Source organism: Ctenopharyngodon idella, chromosome 13 (assembly GCF_019924925.1).
Source record: "Ctenopharyngodon idella isolate HZGC_01 chromosome 13, HZGC01, whole genome shotgun sequence".
NCBI lineage: Eukaryota > Metazoa > Chordata > Actinopteri > Cypriniformes > Xenocyprididae > Ctenopharyngodon > Ctenopharyngodon idella.
The window spans coordinates 11,995,768-12,014,980 of NC_067232.1; the positions used below are offsets into that span (position 1 = coordinate 11,995,768).

At 36.8% G+C, this 19,213-nt stretch overlaps 2 protein-coding genes across 6 annotated transcripts in view; one reads left to right on the forward strand and one right to left on the reverse strand.

Moving 5' to 3' along the window:
* cdhr1a (cadherin-related family member 1a) overlaps positions 1 to 19,213 on the reverse strand; it is a 131,961-nt gene that overhangs the window by 16,992 nt on the left and 95,756 nt on the right. The gene's annotated exons all lie outside the window — the stretch shown is intronic.
* Positions 416 to 10,453, forward strand: chst3a (carbohydrate (chondroitin 6) sulfotransferase 3a). Of its 2 annotated transcripts, none has more exons than XM_051917869.1 (3): positions 416 to 817; positions 5,614 to 5,800; positions 5,891 to 7,487. In XM_051917869.1, exons 2-3 carry the CDS (start codon positions 5,721 to 5,723, stop codon positions 7,062 to 7,064), a joined length of 1,254 nt encoding a protein of 417 aa, XP_051773829.1. In that variant the 5' UTR covers positions 416 to 817; positions 5,614 to 5,720; the 3' UTR covers positions 7,065 to 7,487. The 2 variants fall into 2 exon arrangements, with proteins under 2 accessions (XP_051773829.1, XP_051773830.1); XM_051917870.1 differs by lacking the exon at positions 416 to 817 and adding an exon at positions 4,329 to 5,503 and having other exon boundaries at positions 5,891 to 10,453.

Genomic DNA, 19,213 nt, shown 5'->3' on the forward strand with positions numbered 1-19,213 from the left:
TACATAGTCTACACTAAAACTGATAATTGATTGCCAGCACTGTCATCTAAATAAATAACTACTATAGAAAGCGTCTTACACTGTTTAAAAAAGATCCCATAGTAATTTGCTATGATTTACAGTTTAACAATAACTTTTGGCAGGAACCATGTTACAAAGACTTTTTTAAATGGACACTGAGATGCGTCGTAATTCAAACAGTTGTTTCGACCCATTATTCATTCACTGAGTGTACAAGTTCAGGTAAATTACCGCAGCGTGTTTTATCCTAGCCCCATCGACTCCCCACTGCAAAAGGGGGGTGAAGGAATCCACGTAGGAGTGTCCCAGGGCCCTCCTCAAACAGAAAAGCCCTTGTGAACACTCACACTGGGGGTTCTTTTTTGACCACGTGACCGTGTATCCAGGGATAGCCCAAACTTTGAGACCGCCGAGTAATGGACACGTTTTCCAGCATGCTGCACCCGAGAAAAGCGCAAATGGAAATACGTTAATAAAAGACATTACTTCAATGTCGTGAGAGTCTGGAAATGACTTTGGGACCCTTCAACTTATGAGTTCCTTGGAATTCCAAGTTGGAAGTTCCTTTTCATTGAATGATCTCCTTTTGTTCGTGGAAATACGATGATCAGGGTATGAAGTACGGATTATAAATCACATAATAACTTTTTAGCGTAGTTAGTGTTTTCACTCACGTAGATAAGTGCAGTACCTATTTTGGAGTCTTCACATAGCCTACGCACAGGAACAATGTGTACCAGGCGCGATCATTCAGGATGCTCCAGATGAACCACTGAAGACTCGTTCAGGCAGTGAGGTAATTTTTTAAAATTATTTTATTTTTTTTCCAGTCCAGCTGCTATCAGTCCAGTAATGTGGATTTATTTTTACCACTTTCGCTCTGTATTAACTTTTACAACTGCCAAAGTTACAACAATACAATAGTAATATTTGAGTTCTATCTATCTATCTATCTATCTATCTATCTATCTATCTATCTATCTATCTATCTTATTGTTCTCGCAAGAATTGTAGCCTTATGATAAAATGACTCTGATAGTCGAGTTAATTTAAGGAATTTGTCATTTCATAAAGTATCACAGGAAATCACAGCTTGATATAAAACTGATGTGGACCAATTTTTAAAATCTAAAAGATGTATGACTTAAGTCATAATACACAGATTTGTTATTTCTTTTTTTTTTTTTTATCAGTCTACATATTTCCTGAAAACAAAACATACTTTTTTTTTTAAGTCACGTGACATCTTTGTTTACATCCATTTAACTTTCTACTTGATTTTATGAGTTTTTACATATTTATTTTCATTAAAATTTTCTTTATCATGAATGAAATTCAAAGTGGTTGAAAGAGTAAGGAACTTATTGCTGCCGACCGTGACTTTGACACCACTTTGAATTGATATAAACATTTAAGGCAGCAATTAAAATATACGTTTTATATTTAGTTTGTTTTTTACAATGCATCAATCATGTTACCATACTGTATATTATTTAGTAGTTAGATTGCTGTCATCATGCTCAATCTTCTGTTAGTCCGCATTGATTACTTCAAAACAGCAAGTGAAAGAACGGTGTGTGTGTGAGAGAGAAGCCATTTGGTGCCACGTCTCTTTAAGGTTTACATTTTGTGATATATCCATGACAAATGCACCCCCTGTTCCCGTTCCCCTCCTCCACCACCGCTGCTACAGCTGCAACTTGTGGGCCCAGGCAGCACAAGTGAGCCTGTCACTGGTGATAGTGGATTTATCTCATATAGAAGAACTCCAGCTAAACACTGCCTATCTCCCAGAAGGCGCTATCACGCACTGCTGAACCGCAAAGCGCTCAGTAATGAAACAAGACAAAAACACAAGGATGAAACATGCTCCCTGGCCCCAGACTGCACACACCTCTCTGATACCCATGCTAACTCACTTCCTGTGTCATGTTTTCTGACAGAAAATGACACTAGATTATATCCATGTAATACTCCTGGATAAAAACTGGTGCTATCCCAAAGGTTTAAAATGATTGACCATATGTCACAGACCAGTCTGAATACATTAGGTGCACTGTATTTTATTTTAAAAAGCTACTGATGTGAATCTTCCATCTCTAGGGAAAAAATAAAGTATTTTTACACAAAGAAAATTAAACCGAAATACTGCTACAGTGAGTCTATTTAAGCATTTTATTCAAACACATCTATAAGGCTGTAAGAGAAGCCATTAATGCAATTTGTATGGGAATGATGAACAGAGTGATGTCCATTTCTGCTTGAGCAGATCATCAGATTTGTCAAATGCTCCAGTGGTTTTTGAATATGTAAAGATCTCAGCTCAACCGCCGTGCCTGACAGTTTGACGGCTATGGCATAATAAGCTCACATAATTGGTTTATATTTACTTAGACTGCACACTATCATTCCTTGACGGCTCGAAAATTGTGTCATATCCTAAATGCTACTCTTTGTGCAGACAAATTGCATGGCATTTACCTATGACAGTTTTCCCACTGGTACACGTCTTACTTCACGACTACAATATTACACTGTCTCTCCTTGCGTTTTTAGCATGGTTTAGGAAAATGTCACATTCATAAAAGCCGCTGTCTGGCAGAGGTCTGGTCGGTTTATTTGCACAGATGTATTCTTGATATGGTCCAGATTAACCCCTGTCAACTGGTGTTGTTTGCCTTGCTTTGAAGGTAACACATAGCATTGCTGCTGGTAAACAACAGTCCTGAACAGAGCTGCGGCAGGTTATGGCAGCTCACACACTCAAAGCTAGTCGGTGGGGTTATCTGGGGTCAAACATGCCCTAAAGCTGCTGGTTTTATTGCAACGTAACAGCCCAATTTATTTAGTGGTGTAATGGTGTCGTTCCTTTACCATTTCCCTTCAGTTTTTATACTCAGTACAAATAAAGAGTCTGTTATATATACATTAATACTTTCATTAGAACTGTCATAAAGCAAATTTAAACCTCTGTATTCAAATCTCTAACTATTTCCGTTTTAAATTTAGTGATATAACTTTGATGATGAAAGAATAAGACTAAGTCCTTGTCACCTTCATAAAAAGGTTTATTTAAACAGGTAAAGCAAAACTACCCCCACAACACGCAGTACAGTGAACAAATGGCTTGTGGAATTCAGAGGTCCTGAACCCTTGGTGAAAGGGAAGCTGAGAAATTCAGTGTAGCTACAGTCAGCTTTCCTAAGATGGATGGAAAAGCACATTAATTAAATGCTATACAACAACAGATCATTTTAAACCATCTGCAGAGGACACTCGCCATATTGTTTACTACGAACTGTATACCTAGCTCTTTTCTCAAAAAAAGAAAATGGTTCATTGTCAAAAAAATAAAAATAACAAATAAATCTACATCTGGCTTCCAAGATTTAATAAAGGCATTTTAGTCTTGCTGCAATAGGAAGTGTCATTTCCTTTTGACTGTGGATTGCCTTGAGGCAAAACCAAAGCTACTGAGTTATGATTTAGTTTCCTGTTTGCTCCTTAGAGTTTTGTTGTGAAGCTTGTGGATCACTCCATTCTCATTCGGATAGATTACCGTTTCATCACAATAAATGCTATTCTTTTCATCAACAAGTCATGGAAAAAATGTATCACAGTCTTCACAAAAATATTAAGCAGCACAACTGTTTTCAACACTGACAATAATAAGAAATGTTTCATATTAGAATGAAGAATTAGCAGCAAATCAGCATATTAGAATGATTTCTGAAGGATCATGTGACACTGAACAGTCCTAATGATGCTGAAAATTTAGCTTTGCATCACAGGAATAAATGACATTTTAAGATATATTAAAAAACAGTAATTTTAAATTGTAATAATATTTCACAGATTACTGTTTTTACATTGTTGTTGTTGTTGTTTTAACAATGCAGTCCTGGGGCCTGTACCATGATGGTAGTTGAACAAACTCAGGGTTGTAGGATTAGTTTCGAGTTGACAAAACCAAACCACTCCAATCCGGCTTTGTTGGTACCATGATGCTGATCATCAACTTTCTCTGTCAACTCGGGCTTTGATCCTGAGTTTGTGGAGCGCGTGCACATGAATGCGTGACATCAGCGGTCAACAGCCAATCACATGCCTTGCAACAGAGAGAAACTGTGATTCACTTCTCGCGAGAGAGCCAGTGCGATTCAAAACTCTTTTGCTGAAGGTTAAGAGATTAAAGAAAATAAAGTATTTAAACTCATTTACACTGACGAAAATACTTGTCCATGAAAGAGGACAAATAAAAGAAATGATCTTCATTAAAACGAAATGCTTAATAATAACTGCTAAACTAAAATCGCTTGTGTGTAATGAATAATAATATATATCATATAATAATCATATAAATCATATATAAATCATAAAATAATTCTAAGTAATTATCATTAAAGCCAGACAATTTTATTGTTAAATATTTTTTTGCTATATAGTGATCTTTAATTTGGAGGAAGAGAAACTGGGGGAGTGACTTTATTGCGTTGGATGTGTCAGTGTCAGTTTGCTCACATCTGATTGGCTTTGAGATCTCTAAACCAGAACATAACCTGCCCAGGAGCAGGTTAGCTGTGTGTAAGGATGAGTCGGCAGAGCGGGGATCCATTTGCAGCTTTATTAAGAACAGTATTTACACAGGTAGACAGGGGCAAAGGCAGGAACATAAACAAGGACAGGCAATGGTCGAGGCAGGCGGCAGACAAACAGTTTCGGGTCACAGGCAGAGATCAGGGCAGGCGGCAAACAAACACAGTCCAGTACACAGGCAAGGTTCAGGGCAGGCAGCAGAGAATCACAAAGAATAAACAATCCGACGGAAACCAGGAAACAGTCCACAAGAAAACGCTTAGTAATGATCACCGGGGCAAATCAAGACTTCGCGGTGAGAGAGTGTGTGTGTGTGTGACTTAAATAGTCCAGGTAATCATCTGCAGGTGTGTGTGGCAATTGGTGATTGGTGTGGAGTGTGCATGTGGTTGGAAGGGAGGATTATGGGAAATGAAGTCCAGGAACTGACAGGAACAGACGGTGATCGTGACACTGTGAAGCGTAAGTTACTATGGTGATGAACGCCGCTAAAAGCCAAGTCATGATACCTAAAACCCAGGATTGGCGCAAACTAATCTAAAACCTACCTGGCTAACCAGCTAATCCGGCTTCGTGGTACAGGCCCCTGGTGAGCACAAAAGATTATTATTATTTTAAAAACATAAAAAAAAAAAACGATCCAAACCTTCTGAACAATGGTTTTAGTACTAATATTTCAGCATTAAAAAAAATGCTAAAGAAGTACTACTTTTTGATGATTCATGGTGATCCACAGTAAGCAGTAACCAAAGAGAGACATTGTATTCTGTAGAACTCATCATCATCTCTCATCATTCCACATTAGTGGAATTACTGGACAGGTGATGACAGTGCAGGCTGCTTGTTTGGGAACAAAGCTGAAATTGTCTGTCTCCTGTGCCAAACGGTATAAATCTGTCAACGCTTGAAATCAATACCTAGGGCTGGTGTGTTAGTGAGTTTTATGTCTGTGTGGAAATGGTGCCAAAACTCTTGTCTTGATTTTGTTTATTGCAGATGAATTGTAGACCCAGGTTGTGACATGAGATGAACCCAAAACAGTTGGCAGCAGTGACTATTTAGCAGTCTGTGGAGGCATTTCCTAAATAGAAGTTAATTTGAGAATGAGGAACAAGTATGCAGTCATCATTATCTGCATTGTGGCACTTGTCATCATTGAAAAAGAAAACAACATTATTTCAAGGTGAGAATGTGAATATACATTTTATATATATATATATATATATATTTATTTTTATTAATTTTAAATTGTATAATATTGTAATATTCGCAGGGTCTCAGACAAGCTAACACTCCGACGAAGCCCACTGACGCCAGAGCCTCCAGTGCCCTACGATGCTCTGGTAGTAATGGAGGACAACAGTTCCTATCCAGAGGGCATTTATTCTGAGAATGGCACTCAGGCAGGTCGAAAGCACATCCTCTTGATGGCCACTACTCGTACAGGATCTTCTTTTGTGGGCGAGTTCTTTAACCAACAGGGTGGCAACATGTTTTACCTCTTTGAGCCACTCTGGCACGTGGAGAGGATGCTATCGATTGGCACGAGTGGCACAAATGCCAGCACTTCTGTTTGGGTGTACAGGGATGTCCTGCAGCATCTCTTCTTGTGTAACTTCTCCATGTTGGAGCGCTTCATTAGCCCTCCTCCATGGGACCACGTCACCCCTGCCCTGTTCCGCAGAGAGTCCAGTATGGCCTTGTGTGAGGAGCAAGTCTGCACTCCGGTTGTAAAAGACGTTTTTGAGAGGTACCACTGCAAGACAAGGCGTTGCGGACCGCTCAATCTGACCTTGGCGTCTGAGGCCTGCCTAGGAAAACAGCACAGGGTGATCAAAACAGTGAGGGTCCGGCAGCTAGACACACTTCGCTCTCTAGTAGAGGACCCTCGGTTGGATATCAAATTCATACAGTTGGTGAGAGACCCTCGAGCCATCCTGGCATCAAGGATGGTGGCCTTTGCCGGTAAGTACCACAACTGGAAAAGTTGGGCTGTTAATGGGGATGTGCCTATAGAGGATGAGGAGGTCAAACGTCTCGAAGGAAACTGTAACAACATCCGCATCTCTGCCGAGTTGGGCTTGAGTCAGCCGAAATGGCTGAAAAACCGTTATATGTTAGTACGTTACGAGGATATTGCCAGGAACCCCATGCAGAAAGCAGCAGAAATGTACAATTTCACAGGGATTCCGATGACGACACAAGCACGGGACTGGATCCTGAGGAACACACATGCATCAACGGAGGCAAGTGGTGTGTATTCCACCCAAAAAAACTCATCAGAACAGGTGGAGAAATGGCGGCGTAGTATACCATTCAAACTGGCCCAAGTTGTACAGAAAGTTTGTGAACCGACCATGAAACTCTTTGGGTACAGGTTTGTAGACAGTGAACAGAAACTATTAAACAAATCTTTTAGTTTGCTTGAAGAAAAACATTTTATTTAGTCATAGATTATTTCCTTGATGCATTGTTAAAGGAAAACCAAGTGTGAAATGTGATGAGGTTTTTATACTGTATGTAGATTAAAATATGCATAGCAGAGACACACTGGCACACTGTAACACACTGGGACATTGCTTACACTGAGGTACTTGTGGCATCACCTGGCTTATTTGAACATATACCCTCTTGGAAAAGCTAACTGAGATTATTGATTTTAGATGTCTCCATTTGAAAAACAAAGTTTGATGAGGACAAAAAACATCCATACTCATAAGATGAGACATGATCTGCCTGTGAATGTGTGTATATTTGTGTGTGTCTGGAAACAACTTTTCCTTTTTTTCTGAAAAGAAACTAAAGGATCATTATTTCACAAAAAGGGAAGCAAGTGGACATCTTATTTATGTGTGGTCATCATTTTAAATTGCTTGTTGACATTAAAGCCCAAATTTGGCTTTGTCAGAATTGGTCATCTCATTATTGCAGGATGTTAAAAATTCCAAATGTATCTGGATATTACCAGACCAAGACCAAACTAAGAAAAAAGGTCCTCTGTGTGAAGAGACAGTCAATATAAAAAGCAGCTTTTGACAGCCAGCTGTGATCCTGGAGCACAACAGTGGCATTATTCACTCAAAAAGAAAAAAAAAAAGAAGCAGGTTTAGCAGAATAGGCCGTTGTCCATGCAGTTGACATTTAATTTATTATTTTTATTTTTATTTTTTGGTACTATTTTTAATATTTTAAAAATAAAACAAAAATAGAATATGAGTAAAGGTTGGAAAAAAAAATTACAAAGTAAATGACATTAAAACAATCATTCCTAAACAAAATAAAATGACTCAACTGTCATTTCTAGCGCCATTTCTAGACCAAAATACTCTATTTCAACAGCAAAATACTAAGGGAGAACCAAAATATTCCAAGGGTATTTGTTCTTTGGCCATGCAGGCATAGTAAACAAGTGAAAAGGCAGAAAATGAATTAATAACCATTTTCTTTAGGAACACCACTCTGCAACCTCTAGTCTTCTATGAGTATGAATTAACGCTAGAATTGGAAAAGCATAGCATTCTTAAAATAGTTCATCGCCATTTAGTTTCAACTAAAGCCAAAAGCTATTTCAAACATCACATACGTTATATTGGTAACACCGTACAATAAGGTTTCATTAGTTAACATTAACTACTTAATTTTTTATTTGTAGGACAGGACATAATAAGACAAAATATAGGAGGACAACACTGTAAATACAAAACCAACCTAACAACAAACAAGAAGAGAAAACAAATAAACAAGAAAGTATAGGTTTTGTGAGTGATTATGTGAAGTGTAGGTGCTAGGTTGTTGTGCATGTGTTTATCTCCATCTTGTATATATCAATATATATGTAAAGCAGAGTGTTTGAAGAAGGAGAAGGAGAGAGAGAGAGAGAGAGAAGAAAGAAGAGGGGAATAAATAAATAATACATCTAAGAGGTAGTAATAATAATAATAATAATAATAAAGGGGTAGGGGGGGCAGCATGGCTGACTCAGTCAGGACACAGTATTTCGATGTAGACTGAGACTGATATATGTATTTGGATTTGGTTTGTGGTTCGCCCACTTACTTTCCCAGGGAGAGCTGGCCCATTACACAATCTCCTTCAAGACTTCTCCCAAACCCCGAGGGGGAAGTCAGTTTATTAGGTTAGTCTGTAGTTAACTACTTTAGTTAACATGAACTCAAAAGGAACAATACTTCTTACAGCATTTATTAATATTAGTTCATGTTATTTTCAACATTTACTAATACATTATTAAAATCAAAAGTTTGTTATCATTATTTAATGCACTGTGAACTAACATGAACAAAGAATGAAGGACTGTATTTTTATTAACTAACACTAACAAAGATTAAATAATTGGGGTAATAAATGTATTGCTCATTGTTAGTTCATGTTAGGTAATACATTAAATAATTTTAACAAATGAGAACTTATTGTAAAGTGTTACCATTTTATTTTTTGAATGACCATTTGTGAATTATTGTTAGGAAACATATGGAGTCTTACATATGACAGCATGACAAAAATATGAACCAAATGGACAATGGACATTCTTAAAATATGAGTAAGAGCTTGGAAACAGTGATGTTTTCTCTGCACACTTAACTCTTATCTTAACACAGATTTACTGAGAACCAAATATCCACATCATCCTTAAACTATTTCCTGACCTTTCCTGGCCATGGAAAGCTAAGCCAAAGCTTAGATGTCTGCATTAGTAATGCAGTAGTTCTTTGAAAAGAGTTACAGTAGTATCTTTATGCTCTGAGCTTTATTTACACTGCAAGCAAGCAGCACATCACAAAGAATATACATTTATACATTGTTCTTAACAGAAATAAAATATAAAAAATAAAATAAAATATAAAAATAAACCCACCAAAACACAAATTTGTCATAATTGTAGCAGAATGCCCACTAGGATATGTTTCTGTTTAATTGTGCTGCTGCTGCTATCTGTGTGCAACAATAAATAATTTAAGATCTGTTATTGCAGTCACTGGCAGCAGTATAAGATAAATGTGCATTCAAGAGTCTAGCATCTGTTAAACAACGAGAGAGAGCAGAGTGTCTGTCTACACACTGGTATTTCACAAAGTATGGGTTTACTGTGATACATCAGTGTTGAAATGTCCCTTGGAATCAGAATCCCTGATTTAATGAGTCCACAGGGAAATTTTGCATTGACAAAACAGCGAAGCTACCGCTCTGCTTCAGTGTACGTGCTGTGGTAGTCGTTTAGCCTATCGTGAAGGCTGATTTACACAAGAACAAACTGAAAAATCAGTTCTCTGAGTTTGTGACGCAAGTATGGTGAAAATAAAGTACGATTTATACCCGTAGGATTTCTGCTGCTAAAGTTCATGCTGAGGACGTATGCAAATTGCATGTTTCATTGGCACAGGTCTTTCCTCCCCACATATCAATATCAGTGGAGGACTGTGAATACCAATGTCAAAGTAATTTCCTTTTTAAGAATGTTTTGTTTAATTCACTGATTTAGGGAAATATGTCTAACCACAGCAAAAGCCATTTCAGGACAGCAGCCAATTTTGACCATGATTTGGCCATCTGAGACAAATTTTGAGAATCCTAAAAGATTCCTCTGATCCTGGGCTAAAATCTGTAGTCTTTGAATGCTAGTTTGACATATTGACAGATTGCTGTGCTGTTTAGACTGCATGCCTTGCTGTCTGTAAATCTGGAGTCTTGAAGTCCTTGTGGTGTTCCAACGCTATCTCACGACCAATTCGTACATATTTTACGAGGTGGCTAATTCGTATGAAGTCGTACGCCCTCACTCTTACGAATTCGTACGATTTGTCTAAACCCCAGTGACGGGTAGATTTAGGGGCGGGGTTTGGGGTAGGTCATTCGTATTAATTCATACAAATTTGTCAACTCATAAAATACGTACGATTTAGCAAAAAACGTATTAATTCGTACGAGTGAGGTCGTATGAATTCGTACAAATTAGCCACCTCGTAAAATGCGTACGAATTGCCATGAGATCAGGTTGGGTGTTCACACTACGTGACACTACGCAAATGATCCGCACAACAGGGGGTCACACACTACACAAGCTAGCAACAACTCTGTCACCCAAACACCTTATCCGGTTCCCAAACCTCATTTTGTCACAAAAACACACACGAGAAGTGGAATGGGAAATGCATGAAACAGGAAAATGGACATTAGGAAGAAATTAGCGCTGCAAGCTGTTTGCGCGACGATCTGTTCTGAAAAATCTGCCACGGTTCAATTAAATTTTGCTCCATTTCTTGTGTCCACACTTTTCTTGAAGCCATGTTGCTGATGCTGTTTTTCTTCCTGTGACCTCAACCCATGCCTTGCTCTCTCATTGGCTGTAGCTCGTCGCAACACTTGACACCACGGGATGTCGAGTTGGCTGACAGTCGGCAGATATTTATCATGCTAGATATGCCTGGTGTCTGCGAGGCATTGGCGAGCCTCTTTGATGCGTCGTTGAGTAGTTCACACATAAAGATTGGCGAGCACTGATCACCCGCTGATTTGCCCCCAATCACAGCCCGACTCGTCGGTAAGCTCTTTGACTTGCAAATCAGTCTTAAATCGGGTTTAAAATCCTGTAGTGTGAACTTGCATTACACGTTTTGAATGAATCGTTTGACTGAATGATTCAATGACTCACTTTTTAAGATAATGGCTGCATTCGAAAACTTAGGCAGCTGACTTGTTGCCTCGCTGCCTTACAGGATATGACTCTGCAGGCAGCATTTGTGCACGAAAGTACCTCACGAAACTGATTTCGGACAGACTTCTGAGGCAGCGAAACAGTTTAATGATCTACAGCAAAATAAAGTGAGCTTTGGTGAGAACTAAACAAATATTTAATTACTACAGTAGTTTCTCGCTAGAAATTACATCAGAAGTGGAAAATGTTGGTCAAAGACGTACATTTACACACAAACTGACAGAAATTGCAACTTTAAGATGCCATCTTTCTTTTTTTTGCTCACATGTCACCGAATGGAAAGCACAGGATTGTGGGATATCAAAGCCAGCGAAGGATACATCTAAGCTGCCTTCAAAAATCAATTAGATGAAGGTGTCTCAGGAGACAGGAAGTGAAGCTGACATTGGATTCAGACGTGCCTTGATGCCTTCCTACCTTGGAATGTGTCCTCTGAAGGCAGCATTTTTTTAAGTTTTCGGATGCAGCCAATGAGTTGCCACCACCTACTGGTGATTTAGTTTCATATATAAAAGTGTCATTTCATTATGGTTAATAATATGGAATGCGTAGATAGCTGTAGATTGAATGCATTTATAAACAGACTATTAAGAGTGAAATATGAGATAACATTATTAAATATAACAGAGATAATAAAGTAATTGCAGTCGCATTGCATGTAATGCTTGTCTGTCTTTTTTTCTCCAACTTTTTATTTGAAATGGGCCTCTGAATTGCAAAGGCCACCTCTGACCCTTACTATAACTATAAGCTCCACCATAATGAATACCCAACCCAACTCTACCAATAAACGTAACCTTAAGGATGCTATAATCTTCACCCTAACTTCCGGTCTGAGACTGCTGGTCTGCCACTGAAACTGCTGTGACATATGGCTCTGCGGTTCTGCAGTTAGTTAATATTGGATTTAGGACTACTATGAGAGCGTTGTGCAGGCAGGGCAACAGGAAATCAGTCTTGATGTGTATGTGCATGTGTTCCACTCTCTCAGGATGTGCCACACCTTCTAAGTAGAGCTCTGTCCACACTAGGGCTCAGACGGCCGTTGAACAGGCCTTTCATACTGTCTTTCTAAAGCTTCCAGTCTAGAAAGCACACAGCACTGCCTGTTTATGGCTCAGAGGCCTGCTGGCCTTCTAGAGTTTGAGCTGACTAATCATATGCAACACAGAGGGATTATTCCACTGACTCAAACTGATTCATTGATGCCTCGCAAATAACACGAGGAAAAAATAACGTCTGAAACCTGACAAAAAGGTTACTTATGAGGAAAAAAAAGAGAATGTGTTCATGGAAAAAATCTCTTTCAGGGTATTTGTGAGTTGTTGCTTAGTCGTGCAGCCTTGGGTCTCACTGCTGATGTTTATCTTTAGTGTCTGGTTGAAGTCTGCAGTGGAAAAGTAGGGGGAAATGAGTGGCTTAACCAGAGAGTGAGAGAGAGAGAGAGTTTTGACTTGTCTGCTTATGCCAATAATTACCATCAACAAACAATAAATACAGGTCCCGGAAAGCCCTCTAAATGATCAAGTTTCAATTCTTCATAATCTTAGTACTTATTTCTTAACATTACTGTTAAAAGTGTATTGTGATGTATTCTGAATTGTGCACTGCAGTGCCTGCGACCTCAATATTCACAGTATATCACGAGTTACAAAATATTAACAAAATAACTGCATACAGGGTCTTAAATGTAGATTATACTATAATTATATAAATAATACTGATTAAATAAAATTAAATTCAATAAAATTGAGGTTGTACTGAAAATCAACTCTACAGAGCTTATTCTCATATTTTTTATTTATTTATTTATTTTTAAATAAATTAATATTTTTTTTTTTCAACAAGGATGCATTAGATTGATCAAATGTGTCAGTAAATACATAATGTTACAAAAGATTTCTATTTCAAATATGTAATCATGTATCATGGTTTCCACAAAAATATCTAGCAGCACAAGAAATGATTTTGGGCACCAAATCAGCATATTAGAATGATTTCTGAAGGATCATGTGACACTGAAGACTGAAGTAATGATGCTGAAAATTCAGTTTTGCCATCACAGGAATTTTAAAATGTATTCAAATAGAAAACATTTATCTTAAATTGTGTTAATATTTCACAAATATTATTGCTTTTACTGTAAATATTTGAGAGATTTCTTTCAAAAACATTTTTAAAAATCCCTACTGACTCCAAACTTTTGAATGGTATTGTGCAACATGATGTAATATCATGGTGATGCTTTTTTAGCTTCTGCTCAGCCTTCATGATGACATTCAAAAGGCTCAAACAACAAAGGTGTTTCATTATAATAGGTAACAAAATAAGCTTTTTTCCCCCCCAGTTTTAGAAAACACCCTGAAGCCTCAACATGTTTGATACTACTCATATGCCTGGTGTCCTGTTGTTTAAGTTCTGTGACAGTAGAGGGCAGTGTGCACTAGACAATAGAGCAGCTATGAAACAGACAGGTCAGCTACCCAAAATGACCTCTCACCCTTTTAGACACAGTCCTCACAGCATCCAAGCTATTATTACTTTAAATTTTAAAAGCTAAGCTTTGACATTGATACTCTTTTTTGAGAGTTCATACCATCATTATGCTCAAATCACACTAAGAGAATTGACTTCTGTCAGGAACGAGATAGTTTCATGGAATAATGAATATGACAAACACACCGTTCCATATGTTCAATACAGTAGGTTTGGAAAAAGTGTGTGCACAAGAGCGTGACTGCCTGCCGACTTTCAGTAGAGCGGATGTGAAGAATCCGCTCATCAAAGGGTGTGAGGTCCAGCACTAATCCTCAGTTAATGGCGGCCAGGGGTGCCCAGCCCTGTCGCTCTGTTCCTAATGGGCACACCGCATTAATACCCAGCATCCACCAGCTACATACTGTCCTCAAGCTGCAGGAAGCACATAGAAAATGCAAGGGGGTTCTATATCATATAAATACTTGTGAGAATACAACTGTTCATTGTTTGTTCATGTTAGTTCACAGTGCATTAAAGGGATAGTTCACTCAAAAATGAAAATTCTGTCATCATTTACTCACCCTCAAGTTGTTTCAAACCTGTATGAATTTCTTTGTTCTGCTGAACACAAAGGAAGATATTTGGAAGAATGATTGTAACCAAGCAGATCTCGCCCCCCATTGACTACCATAGTATTTATTTTTCCTACTATGGAAGTAAATGGGGGCGATATCTGTTTGGTTACTGACATTCTTTCGAATATCTTCCTTTGTGTTCAGCAGAACAAAATTCATACAGGTTTGAAACAACTTGAGGGTGAGTAAATGATGACAGAATTTTCATTTTTGGGTGAACTATCCCTTTAACTAATGTTAATACAACTTTTGATTTAATAATGTATTACAAAATACTGAAAATAACATTAACTAAGATTAATAAATGCTGTAGTACTGTCCATTTGTAGTCCAAGTTACCTACATAGTTAAGTAATGTTAACAAATAAAACCTTATTGTAAAGTGTTACCTTAATTTCATTGTGCTTTTGTTTTAAAATTAGGTTTTATTTATTTTTATTTAAGTTTAAGTTTCAGTTTTAGTTTATTATTCAAGGCAACATTTTGAATTTTCGTTGAGTTCAATATTTTTTTATTTCAATTAATTTTTATTTCAATTAACAGAAATGTTTGTAATAGTTTTTTTTTTTTTTTAAACTATAGTGAATAAACTAATGAATGAAATGTTCAAGGTGTCTGAATAATTTTTAGTTTGACTGTGTATATATATATATAAATACATAAATTAGAAAACATAGTATTTATAATTTAAAGTTACAGTTTAATTACAAAAGTACATTTAATATGGATATTTATATTTTCTGGTAATGAGGAAAGACATACAATTAAATGACATTTGTAAACGTTACATTTGTAAACTCTCATTTCAAACATTTGCAAACATCCAGCCATTTGTTTGAGAGGTTGAATTGATGTCAGTAATGATCAAAGAAAGCTGTGAGACCACAGACCATAAAAGACCTAACAAGCATTTCCGTGGTCTGTGGTTGTCTTTTAAAACTAATAAAATGGGGTCAAGCTTCGGTACCACTGTAATAATGAAAAAACATCCAGACAATGTCCTCTTCCATAACCGTCACTCGTCTTTTCTTGAAAGAGCTGTTCCTCTCTTATTATTTGGCATGTTAGCTCAAAACATTGTAGCGTTCTATGAGCACTTTCATGTCTGATCTTTAATGAGTGATTTAATGCCAAAGGAAACAGCCTCTATCAGCGAGTGTTGTGGATGGGAACATTTTGTGCACAGGGACGTTTTGTGTGGGCTCGTTTTTTTTTTAAAACTCTTTCTTTTGCATTTGAGGTCACTGATACATAAATTACTTGCACTGCTGCTTTAAAATGTTTACAAGTTTGGCAGAAGTCAGTCTCTTTGAATGTGTGGCAGTGACCCTGTCCTTCTCATTATTTCTGCAAACAATCAAAATACACAGATACAAATCAGCTCACATTTCCATCCCAGAATGAGCTGGCAGTGCAAACACAGATGGTTCATGTCCTCTTCTGAGATAATATGTTTTTTTGATTATTTTCTTTGCGGCATCTCTTTAAACGGCCAGTTCTGATAAAGGTAACTGGGGCGAGGGGTGGAAGATCCGTCGAGGTGGCCTGTAGATTTTTTGGGGACCAGTTCCAAGCTAAAAGCGAGAGGTTTGGTCATGTGTGTGCTGATAGGAGGAAATGGCCGTCTACACGACAAACATCAGCGCTTCCCCAAGCAGCCCTGTCCCACCTCTACACCCTCCCACTGAAAGACATATGCAGGGAAGACACTTATGAATATTTCAAAGAGATTAGAGACCAAGCGTTGAGAGGTCAAGCATGTCCTCAAATCAGACCAGCCCACAATCTGAGGGCAGTCAACTATGGATGTCGGTCATGGGGAAATTTATTTGTACTTTAAAAAGATGGCATTTGATTTGATCTTATATTATGATGTAAAAACAAATAATTGTAAACATTTGCTCAAAAAATTCTCAAGCATTTATGCATCTGAATCTGATATAGCTGCTAAATCCTTCCAAAAGATCCTATGACAAGCGACCCATCTTCACATATAGCATTAGTACAACCAAAACTTTGTCATGTATTATGCGTGTGAAGATCCTGAGATTGATATCGTCTTCATTACACAGTAATCTTTATTGAGCTGTCTTTTCATGAATACTGGTTGGACTGACACTTGTGTCTATGGCTGTGTTCTTTTAATTAAGCAAACTGGGAGAAGTAAAGGAGATGCTTGGCAGCTTGTCAGGAAAATGGCATGTCAGGTCTACTATGGTCCCTCACAGGAGTGGCGTGCTGTCCATCATCTATACCTGTTCTTGCTGTGGACCTTTCCCTTTGGATTCCACTGTAATGTGAGATGGTGGACATCTGCGTCTGGCTGAATGAGGAAGAGCTTTACACTGTTCTCTGATAATATAAAACCCCTATCATTTACACGAGCTTTCTTCTGCCATTGTGCTGCAAAACCCGCAGTTCGTAAATCTAAAAGTGGACTTGTAACCACTAAAAGAGTTGAAAATTATATATATATATATATATATATATATATATATAAATAATCAAACCAAAAATTATTCAGACATTTTTTTTACATTTTTAATATATATTTACTAGTGCGTGCAGGACATTATAGTTCATTTATGTAAGTGAGGATAGCAAAATAAACTGTGACATATTATACCCCAAAATTCTTCATACAGTGGACTACCAGTAAAACTGATAAAAAAAATTGTAACCAAAAATTATTCAGACACTTTGACCTGACCATGTTTTTCTTAAGTTTTATTTGACATAATTAAGACAATTTTTTTTTCTGACACAGTTTAGCTCTGAGATCTTGTCATATTTTAATAACCATTTTTAAACTATAGTAAATAAATTATAATAATAAACTATAATATATATATAATAATAAACTATATATATATAATTTACAGTACAACTCCTTTACTATACATATATATATATATATATATATATATATATTTTCTCGTTATTAAAAAAATAGATGAAAAATAAACAAAATAAATAAAATGATGGAATAACAGGATTTTAAAAAAAAAAGACACTTTAACATCCATATAGTAGGTATATCATTTTACTCTTGGCAGCGTTATTTTGTATCATTCAGATACTATTATAGTTCTTATTAATATTTTAAATTTGTTTTTTATTTTTATATTTTCCATTTTCATTTTCAATTTTAGTTAACACTTTAGTAATTTTGTGTTTGTCATTTTTTATAAGTTTTGGTTTATTAAAAATATGTCTATATAGGTTTTATTAATTTTTATTTCAATTTTAGTTTTAGTTTTTTTAGTACATCAAGTTAAACTAATTGAAAATGAGAAATGTTGCCTTGGCAAATAGCTGAAATAAAACAAGTTTAAGTTTTTACAAAAAGTTACTTGATCACAGTTGCCTTACAGTTGAACAGTCATGCTTTTATTCTCCAATCCAATCACTTTTATTCAACATTTGTTAAACTTCAATATTTCTGCTTCCTTGGCCCTCATATCTCTCTAATCTTTACCTACATTTATAGAAGATCAAAACGTTATTCACTTTTACTGTAGATTTTGCTGAGTCTTTTATAACTTTGTTTACCATATTAACCATATTTTACAATTTTAACCATATTACATTACCATGTAACCATATTTTTTATGGTAATCAATCAAATTCCAATGACAGCAGGCCTGGGCAACTAGCCATTTTTAGCTTCTGATGATGCCGCAACAACGATAGAGGAAAGATGGCTTTTTGTTTTATTTTGTGTAACAATGGCCCACTTTGAAGCTACAGTATTGTTAAACTTCAATATTTCTGCTTCCTTGACCCTCATATATCTCTAATCTTTACCTACATTTATAGAAGATCAAAAAGTCTTTTGTAACTTTGTTTGACAACATAACCAAACATCACCCCAAAAGATGGGCTTAATAATGCCATACGAAAAAGGCTAGAATAAAGCTATAAGTGAAAATTCCAGCAATCCTCCTCTAAACTAAAAAGGAAAACGCGGACAGATGTACATCAGTTTACCACAAGAGCATCACTTTTCCCTTTTTCAAAACGTTCCAGAGGACTTCTAAAGGTTGGTGGCACGTCGTGAGGTCAACACTTTGCACACATAAATAATGGAGAGTTTATTCGTCACTGACACACTATCCAAAGGTGCCTCGTAAACGCAGACCGATCAGTCACTCTTCTGGGAGAACCTTCTCGAATGACCTGAACTATGATTAGTAATTTCTGGTTTATTTGTTCTGCTCTTGCAATATTCATGTTCTCTGTAACAGATATCATGACATTTTTTTTCCTCCGTGTGAGAGGGAATCCCACGCCAGCCTCAGAAAGAGGACATCTATTAGCGCACTAAAATAACATTGCATTTTTAATCGTTTTAGCATTGCCTAATGCATCATTCAACACAATCTGGAGTAGTACGCAAAGCTCTTTCCCTCACAATTTAGCTGACACAGAGAACATCCTTGTTGTACTCGTCTATAATGCATGCAAAACAACTTATCACAAAAATTATGATGGGTTTCCCACAATTTTGAAGAAAATCAAATAAACAAATTCATAAATATATAAACAATAAATATAGTTCTCCACTAGAACAATCAAAATTCATTCAATTATAAAAGTGCACTTTTTTCTTATACATATATGTATATGAATAATGGGCTTATTCTAAATATCCAAATAATCAGATGCACTGTCCAAACAAACAAACAACAAATGAATAAATACTCTTGGGACATTTTTTCTTTCCTTTCCTGTCACGGGCAATAACATGTTG

Excerpts from the sequence above, each read along its gene's own strand:
- chst3a (XM_051917869.1), top strand. The coding sequence starts at position 5,721 with ATGAGGAACAAGTATGCAGTCATCATTATCTGCATTGTGGCACTTGTC. Across the intron at positions 5,801-5,890 it reads GAAAACAACATTATTTCAAG|GGTCTCAGACAAGCTAACAC; the intron begins GTGAGAATGTGA and ends TAATATTCGCAG.